The sequence below is a fragment of the Lemur catta genome, chromosome 4 (assembly GCF_020740605.2).
Source record: "Lemur catta isolate mLemCat1 chromosome 4, mLemCat1.pri, whole genome shotgun sequence".
Taxonomy (NCBI): domain Eukaryota; kingdom Metazoa; phylum Chordata; class Mammalia; order Primates; family Lemuridae; genus Lemur; species Lemur catta.
The window spans coordinates 99659197-99669412 of NC_059131.1; the positions used below are offsets into that span (position 1 = coordinate 99659197).

General features: G+C 35.4%; 1 protein-coding gene across 5 annotated transcripts in view; it reads left to right on the plus strand.

Annotated features, from left to right (window-relative positions):
• PCDH7 (protocadherin 7) overlaps positions 1 to 6842 on the plus strand; it is a 391875-nt gene extending 385033 nt beyond the window's left edge. For 4 of the 5 annotated variants that reach the window (XM_045550486.1, XM_045550488.1, XM_045550489.1 and 1 more), the window contains one exon: positions 6110 to 6842. In XM_045550486.1, the coding sequence (XP_045406442.1) occupies positions 6110 to 6486 (377 nt within the window). In that variant the 3' untranslated portion in view covers positions 6487 to 6842. The remainder of the gene's footprint in view (positions 1 to 6109) is intronic. The other variant, XM_045550491.1, reaches the window with a different exon arrangement.
• Positions 6843 to 10216: the final 3374 nt, after the last annotated feature.

The following is a 10216-nucleotide window of genomic DNA, read 5'->3' on the forward strand; positions in this document are numbered from 1 at the left end:
GACAAAGTTAGGTTGTGAATCTAGATCACCTGGCTCCTGAACCTATTCCTGTAAACTATGCCCTCTTCACTCCTGGAAGATTGCAGAGAGAAAAATAAATCTCGACCTCCTCAAATCTTTCCAGGGGCTATGACCTACCATTTATTGAACACCTACAGCGCATCAGGGAGCATGCTATGAGCTGTGATTACATTAACTCATTGATCCCACAATAAACGAAGGACTGAGTATTACTCTCTTACCCATGAGGAGCTTGAAGCTCAGGGAAATATCAGAAATTACACAGCTTATAAATGGTTAAGCCTAGAGCACCACTGTGTCTCCAGACCTCCTGTTCCTTTCAAAAGTTCACCACCATTTGAGGGAAGTGCTCGGGAGTGGTATAGATGACACTGAAGAAAGCGTTGAGTGATTAGATTGTCCTCATGGCCTCTCCTAGTTCAGCTGGATCAAGTGATTCCGTGACAAATTAGAACACTCTCTAGGAATCTTAACCTCCTTTTTGTAGCCTGAGTGACTCTTACATAACTATAAATTTGCCCCTCTTCCAGAAGGTCCTCACACACTCAGAGCATCACAAACTGCTTGTCTAAGTCAGTGATTCCCACCCAGACCATCAACTGTTCTATGTTTGCCCATATCTCCTTCCTAAATTCCCCAAACTGGCGAAAGACAGGGATCTTCCAGTTATTTACACGAAAAAGCCAAATCCAGCTCAGTGTGGGGGGGCATATTTCGGACCCTGTCTTCTCACCCCCAGGCTTTCTTGACTATAGTTACAGTTTTCCAAATAAAAAGTTTTAGCTAATGGGTATTTGTTTATTTTTTCTCAGTCTTATCATAAAAGGCAAAAGGACATATTTTCTGATAGCTATTTTAAAATAAAGCACTTGGTTTAATTATTTGAATAAAAGAGGTATTTTCATTTGGACTAATGAAAGTGAAGGTAATGTTAAAATATTTCTTGGAAAAGACTTACCAATTATATTTCATTTTGCTTGTTCATTCTTTCATAAAACCTTTTCATTATCCACCAATTCCACTAGAATCTAAGTGTGCTTCTAGAGAAAAAAAGTCTTTGCATATCAGAAAGTCAAGAAGGATAAAAAGAAAAACAAATACTTTAAAAAGAAAAAAGAGGAAAGGGTACCTACTTTTTTTTTTCTCTCAAAAAGAAGAAAATACCACTATTTTTTATTTGCAGAATTTTGTCAAGTAATGCTAGTTATGTGCTAGTGCCTGATTTTAAAGAACAAATTGGAGGAATGGTGTGAACATCTGGGAACTCTACACATTGATTAGTAATCCATTTAACTAACATGGTCAGTGAATTAAATAATTTATAAATTAAAGAAACAAGCAAATGATACATACAGTGGAGGACCTGGAGCAGAGTGAATGTCCAGGATTTTGGCAGGATGCATAACTTGGCATACTCAAAATCCTTTCTGGTGCAGAGCTGTCTTCAAGTCTTAATGAGTTTATTGTGCTCTCCTATAATAACGATGCCTCTAATAGGTTCTGAATTGTGTAGGACAGTTTTTGGAAACATTAAGTGCCTCTATAAATCTGGGCTTCCCTCGTTATTTCTAATGATCAGTATCTGTCTGTCACTTCTTGTTGAGGTCACTGTAACAGCATCTAGCAGCATCTGCCCCTAACTCACCCATCTACCTGGCCCAGTAAAAACAAAAACACTTTCTTTTAGGGAAATACCTTGATTTCTCAAGTTAGCATATACTTTTTCCCATATTAGGAAATTTGTGGTTTTAGGGAGATTGCACCACTCTTTTCACTAAGTAACAAAATTTGTGACTCTGTGGCATCTATTTCCTGTGCTGGTCAGATGTTTTTTCCTCTTTCTTTGTGGACTATAGCTTTTTCTTATGGCTATGGGTAGCAGTAATTGACCTCTAAATAACTCAGCTGCTATATTACAAGAAGGAGCAATATGCTGTAATGGGAAAACACTAAGTTGAAAGTTGAAACGCTTATTCGTTGAGCCTCAGCTCTCTCATATGTTGGACCCTCTCAATGTTTCTGTCCTCCTTGCTATGCGATTGAGGTGATGAGTATAAGGGATGAAGTATGGGGAAGTACTTCATATGTTATGAATTGTTCTAAGGTTGTTAGCTGTTATCATGCCTTAAAACTGTGTACTTTTAAAAGGGAAATTAACTTTATGTCAAGGAAAGGACTTTAACTCTCCAAAATGATGCACTGATTCTAGTAAATAGCATAACTAGATAAAAATGGAGTTCTCTACAAGTCATGTTAAGCAACAAACAAGATCTGATGAATTTAATTTCCTTTTTTTTTTTTTGAGACAGGCTCTTGCACTGTTGCCTGGAATAGAGTGCAGTGGCTTCATCATAGCTCACAGCAACCTCAAACTTCTGGGCTCAAGCGATCCTCCTGCGTCAGCCTCCCAAGTAGCTGGGAACACAGGCGTCCCATCTTGTCCTCCCAAAGTGCTAGGATTACAGGCATGAGCCACCGTGCCCAGCCTACTATTTCTTGACCTGATAAAGATGAAATGTTGGGTATAAAATAAATAAATACAAAGGAAGAATATTCTATATGAAAATTTAATAGTATTCTCTATAAGCACTTTCCACAATAAAGCCAGTTCTTTAGAGTTTTTTTTGTTTTTGTATTTTCCCTCTTCTCTGTCATATCAAACCTTGAGAAGACGTAGTAGAAATGGGGCCAGGCGTGGTGGCTCACTCCTCTAATCTGAGGTCAGGAGTTCAAGAGCAGCCTGAGCAACATAGCAAAACCATCTGCTTCCCCCCACCTCCGCCTCCATCTGTCTCTACAAAAAAATAGAAAAATTAGCCAGGCGTGGTGGCATGCACCTGTAGTCCCAGATACTCAGGAGGCTGAGGCAAGAGGATATCTTGGGCCCAGGAGTTTGAGGTTGCAGTGAGCTACGATGATGCCATGGCACTCTACCCAGGGCGACAGAGTGAGACTCTGTCTCCAAAACAATAAATAAAAAGAAAAGTAATTTAAAAAAAGTAGTAAACTAAAGCATAAAATAATGTTGCTAAATGTTAGAAAACATCCTTCAGTGAAAGACTAAGAAGAGTTACTAATTACGAAAGGTCTACCTCTACAATCCCACAAAAAATTAGAACATTTTAAAAGTATATTTTTTATGGAAAGAAGAAGATATTGCATTTGATGATTCTCTAAGACCCTATATAACTTTTGTGTTTTAAAAAATGTATAATATATTCTTGCATAATTAAAATTAGAAAATATACAAACACAGAAAAATACTATTCCACTCATGCCTTCCCTTAATAAATTGCATCGTAATACAAATTGCATTTGTTAATTATTGACATTTCTTTTTAAGATTCACTTTAGTCATCCAAATTGGAAGTTTTAATAGCTCATGATGAATCTCTTATAGACTTTCTTGATTATTTTTCTAAATTTGATGACAACACTGCAACATGTCTCAGCCAATTAGGCTTGTCATCTTCCACTGTGGTCCCCAATCAAGTGTTTTACTTTGGAAATGACAGGGGATCCTTATTAAAAGTCATGCTTCTTGGATAAAGATGTGGCAGCTCGCATGTGGATGATGGCACAGAAGACAAGCTGTGTTTCATTAAAAGCAATAGAGGAAATCAATTTTATTGGAAAATACTCCAGACTATGAAGTAAAGACTGAGGGAAAGAATTGAAGAGCATCTCACTTATAGTTAAGTGGAAATAGAGTTGATCTAAATGAATATAACCTCTTATGAGCTGTAGATAGGTTAGGTACACAAGTTAAGTGAAAGGTAGGAAGAATTATTAGAGCATCAAAATAGTTTCACAAGCTGTTTTTAAGTGCATGTCAAACAAGAGCAAAACAAGTGCAATGAATTTCAAACTACAAACGCACATTAATCACTGAAAAGCTGCCACCTGTGTAAGTAAATGGACACATTGTGTGAGACATAAAATGATTGGAGATGATAATTCTAGGTCATCTCTGCGGGAAATGATAACCCAATTCATAAAGATTTTACTTTCATTTTAGAAGCTAAATGCCTGATTATTTTCATGTGTCTTTGGTAGACGCTCTTATAAGAAAAAAGGAAAAGTTTGAATTTGTTGACAATGGTGAAGAAAAAAAGATATATCTTGAGTAAAAAGTAGATGTGAACTTATAGTTTGCATTTTTACAAGGTTTTTTCCTATTCAGAATATTTACAATCAATTTAAAAAAGATAACAAAGTATTCCAAGATAGGAAATATTCTCAAAGGACTTGCAGTTTGTTTATTTAAACCAACTAGATTACAAAAATCATTCATAAAATTTGTCAGTAGTTTGATTTTTAACGCATCTAAAATACACATTTGAGAAACACAGAGGGAATTTAGCATGAAAATGGGAAAGTGCTTTTCTTTTGATGATAAAAATTAGGAGGATCTGCCCACTTAGAAATCAAATAGCAGCATGTGAGAATGCAATAAATAATTACCTTTGGATTTTACCTTTGGGAAAGAGTAAGGCAATGCTAGATTTCCTATAAAGAACACTGGCATTTCCTTGTGAACTCTCAGCACAGAGAATAAAAATTACAGGCCAAGATGGTTCAAAAATCGATGGGTTGATAAATGCCAATATTTCAGTTATCCATCACTGAAGGGAAAAATGACAAGCATTACTGGAGAGCCTAATTTAGGAGATTTTGCAGAGAAAACTTTTACAATATCCTATATGGTATGTAGAGGCACAAGCAGAGGGTATAAATATATTGAGAATAATTTAACCCCCTCTTTTATTTTAAACCAAATCTATCCAGTGTTATGCATACACAAATCTCACAGACTCTACTGGCTGTGAATACATTTGCAGAGGTCAAAATTTATTGGTCTTTAAGTCTCAAGTCTTATAATAAAATGATACCATATGAGATACATTGGAATGTATTTAATAGCTGTAATATGTTCTTTTGTTTGGCAATAAAATAAACAATAACATATATTAAATAAAACCTCCAGCTTATATCCTTAGAATCTGAGGTAGAACAGTTCTCTCTCTCTCTGTCTCTCTCTCTCTCCCCCACAAACAAAAATAAAGTCTGTAAAAATATTTTTAATATTAAGATAATACATAACCATTTTCCAGAGAGAGAGACACATATAATGATTTTAATTATGTATAAAGGTAATTCTTAACTGCTGTCTTTACTCTTGATCCCCAATAACTCTCTGGACATGATTTAGCTTTTTAGAAATAAAAGACATTTTGCAATCCTTTGGCCAACATCATTAATTAGGAGCACATGCTATTTCATCAAAATTAGGAACTTGACTATATTTAACCAATACATTTCAGATATTTCAGATAATATTTCCATTCATAAAACACACTGGCAGATAAAATACTCAGGGAATCATCATACAGCACATATTAGGCCATTTGACATGGTGGGGGGAGAGGGGGATGTGGGATAGGGTGGGCAGGTGGTGATACTGCTAGCATGCTCATTCCTATAACCTACTTGTACCTTGCTTTTTTACTTTCTACTACATAATATGCTGTCAATTTAGGTTCTACTTTGAGTCACCCTGATGTCTTAGAACGTATTTTAAATATAAGGTTTTGCATATTTGCATTCCATGAATAATGTATAAGCAGGAGGAAATCCAATTGGCAAAAGCATATCACTTCTGAGATAATTTATAGATCCAGAAAATTATCTATTTGTATTTAATAATTTTTCTTATGGATGTGGAAAAAATTTACCCATACAAACATACCTATGAGTACTTAACACTTCTACTTCAGAATATCTGCATGGCCCTGTCCTGTAACAAATGCATATTTATCTCTGTCTTCTACACACTAAAATTTATCATTTTGTCCATTTCTCTCTTCTATAATATTGGACGTTTTTGCAAAATCTTATCTTTGATGCATATGAAATAAAAACTGCCCTATGGGATGATGAGCTGCAGGGTGTTGGGAAATGGGAAATAAGATGGTAAGGGAGGGATATATATATATATTTTTTTCCACGTCCCCTCCAATTTCATATAGATCAGGAAAGTCTGTAAAGGAATGTCCCACACTAACGGCTTCTTCTCCTTGGATTTCAGATTCAAGACCTCTTCCAGATGTAGCCCTGACTGGGAAGTGCACTCGTGAGTGTGATGAGTATGGCCACTCAGACTCCTGCTGGATGCCGGTCCGCACTTCTCCGGAGAGGAAGAAGAGCCAGCCCAAACTCTCCACTTTCATGCCTGTAGATGAACGAGGAAGCCAGGAAAAGCTGGCCAATGGCGAGGCTGCCATCATGGGTGACCGCAACAGAAACCTCCTCAACAAAAAGTTGACCTCATCCTATGAGACCTTCAGTGCAGCTAGTTTCAGCAAAAATGAGGAAGCCAATCCTGAGGATATTCCCCTTACAAAAACAGGGGAATATAAGCCATCTCCTGTCAATACTCTCACTAGAAGAGAAGTTTACCTGTAGGCTGTCAAGGAGCAACAGCAAAGTTCTTTTCATGTATGAGAAGGAGAATAAGGGGCAAAAAAAAAAACAAAAAAACGTCACAGAGCAAAACCGTTTAATCACAAAGAGGGGGGCTACCAAAGAGACAAAGCTTTGCCTGCCACTTCTGCCTCCAGATCAGGCCTTTAGTGATACTGTTAGCCTGGTTATAATGTACAATGTAGAAAACATCCTTGTTACTTGCATGTCTAACCCCCTCACTGATTCCCAACACTCGCTCTCTCCTCCCATCCCCTCCAAAAAAAAAAAGAAAGAAAAAAAGAAAAAAAAAAGATGGTTGCAAGAAGTTTTTTTCATGGTAACAAACCTGATTAGCAGAACACAACACACTCTCATCCCTAAGCTGAAGCATGATTTTAGTCACTTTGATTTTGTTCGAGTGTCATCTGGCTGGTCAATAAAAGCAGGGCAGGGAACATATATTTCAGATATACCATCAGAACATGGTTTATCACCATCAAAGGCAATCTGTTAAAATGGTAGAGTCCCTCTAAAGGTACACCCTTTATAAAGGGGGATTCTATTAACAAGCATTTAGGGAAGATCATAGCTTTAATATTCCAACAAAGACTAAGAGCAAAACAATATTCAATGGGTGATTGCAAGTCCCAAATTGGCATATGTTGTTCTTTTCAGGTCAAGAGCATCAACTTCAATTTCATACATTAACTGAATATTCTCAGTATACATACAATCTTGATTATGTGTAATCAACTACACTAATCATGACTTGTAGAAATTATGTATTTTTTTCAGAACACAACCACTATTCTCAACTGACTTGAAGAATTGTGTCATTAAAAGGCCAAAGATCATACGGCAGATCAGGGAAATCATGAAGTTGATTTGGTCTTGATGTGGAAATCCATCAAACAACAAAAGCAACTGAACCCATGCACGCACAGAAACAATCAAACACTACTTTATTTTTATGTTGTCTCTATACCCAGAAAACACTTCCTTTTTAAAACGAATTTTATTTGAAAATTCAGAAAATGAAAAATTAATGTGACATATTTTTGGTATTATGAATAGGCAATTGGTTGAGGTTCAAGTTTAGTTTCAGGTAATCTTATCAGGGAAGATTTCACTTTTTAAAATTTTATTTATGGGTAGTGAGGTAGGGAAAGAAAGATGCATTGGCATAAGTCTTGTTAGTTCACTATTATCACTTTAGAGTACAGGCTATGCTTGCTGGCCTTATTATTCACATTTCAAATTACAATTGCATATTTTACTTGTTTAGTGCAAGCTTCCATACAACACAAGTGCATTAATTTTAAATTGTGTGCAATATAAAACTATTTCAGGATTCACAACATGGAAACAAGGCAACACCCTAATTGACTTTTTCATTAATATGATTTGAACATCAATATATGTCTTAAACAAATCCAGACTGAACATGAAAGAAAGGAGTTCTGGACAGTGACATTTTTTCACAGTATGTACATCAAAGTTGGAAAGCATGGCATTTTTTCAGTGCAATAAAAAGAAACAGAATATGCAGATTTTGAGCCACTTGCTTTATAGAGGATGATTTAATACTATTGAAAATTGAGCTGGGACGTTCAGATGAAAGTGACAATCCACAGACAGAATAGGGAATCACAGGCAAAGAGAGCAAACGTTCTCATCACCTGGCATAGCCTTGATGGCTCTCTAGCAAACAGTAGAAACAATGTAGCTTTGGGTAGTTTCATGCTTTGCAGAATTTCTTAGACTATAAGGTGAAGCAGCCTGGAATATAGGTTGATAATTCACGATAGTTCCTCAAAATACTTATCTTTGAAAACCACTTCTCTGTATGGTGGGGTACTCTTTGGGGTCATTTCCTTATGCTCTTTCTTAAATGGAGTTTTCGTTTTGATGTTAGTTTATGTATAATAGGTAGGATGAAAAGAGATATGTAATTGAAATAAAAACATTGGACTAAAATATCAATAATTGAACATGTTTATGTTTGATTATTATTTACACTATGGAAAGATGCAATTCTAGTACTTTGTTAGGAAACTGCATTAAAGCAGTTCTGCCTTGTATAATCTGTAAGTACCTATTAAGACAAAATACTTCTAAAGATGCTTATGAAATGTATACGTATTTTTTCTTGCACGTTACAAAGGAAATACTCAATTGCATAACACAGATGTTCAGCAAACTTTTTTTAATGCAGTTTTTTTCTTTCTTTCATGAGACACGTGAAACCACTGATAGCTCATTTCACTCTCTTAAACCCTTCTCTTATCTGTAAAGCTAATACGGGTCGTACCAGACCTTCAGATTAATTGGATCCACATTCCCCAATGACGTCTGCACAACATTTAAGACAGCCATGCCATCATCATTTAACTCGTCAACCTCTCTTTAGAACTAAAATGGGTGTGAAAGAATAAAATTCAGTGTACTGTAAGTATTCGCAGTAATTCTAGTAGAATTAGCTATCATAACATGTTTATTATATAATGAGCTGGCATGACACAGAAATATATTTTGTGTTTGTATGATTTTTATTTTGAATAGGTTAAATCTGGTGCCACTCCATATATAGAGTGCTTTTGAAAAAAAATTATTAAAAACAAACAAAAAAATAAATAAATGAGTGAATGCAAAATAAGCAACTGTGCCTTTTATACCTGTTGTTATGGTAAAAAAACGGTTGTTGGGTTTGGACAATGAGGGGAAATGGGCTATTCCCAACTTTTTTGATCCTATATATTTATCCATGTTTATTTTCTGAAAATAATAAATAATATATTAAAAATTTGCCTTCTGACAAACTCAGATAATGGACCAGTCTTAAACATTGTTCATTCATAAAATAAAATTAAAGCATTAATATGGGCTGCTTAAATCTGACTAGAAAGTGAAAGCATTTATTGTAAGACTAACACAGAGAGATATTATCAGGGGTGAAATCAGTCCATTTTGCAAAGTAAAATATTGATTTAGAATTTTTTTTCTTTATTTCTTTTTGGTTGTTTTTCTTTTAGCTGCCATTTGCACTTTGGTTATATAGTATATAAATCATACTTGTTTTTTGTACACAAGAATCTCAAGTGAACTTTGCATGCCTTATACATTAGGACACATTTATAAATTAATGAGTAACTACATAAATTTATATGTATTAAAACATCTGTAGCTTCGGTCTAAAATCTACTGCTCTTTCTGAATCTCCAGATATCATTTTTGTATAGTTTCTGACTGGCCTGCTGCCTGAGTTTCAAAAAACAAGGGAGGCATTATTTTTATGGGAGGAGAAACTGAGATGGTACTGAGGATGTCTGACTGAAAGACTACCCTAGGAAGCTGTCTTATAGGAAAATAAAATAAAACACACAGTCCAGATGAAACTGCCAAGAATCAAACAGCCATCCTAAAATAGTCATGAGAAATCTGAAGACCTAAATCATTGTAGGGATATTATATAAGCGATAAATAAATAAATGTATCCTTAAGAAAAGGTGCAAAGATGGTCATGAATACAGTAAAGCTTGATAGTTGTGATCCAGGTAGAGGTATATATATATATATATATATACACACACACACACACACACACACACACAAACATATAACATCTTAAGGAAGGCATCATTTTTTTCAGCTACCTAGGGTTTACTTTCAGACAACTTTTCCTGCATTTTAAAGCACTTGCATTCAGTGTGGTACGATCTGTTTGTAATGT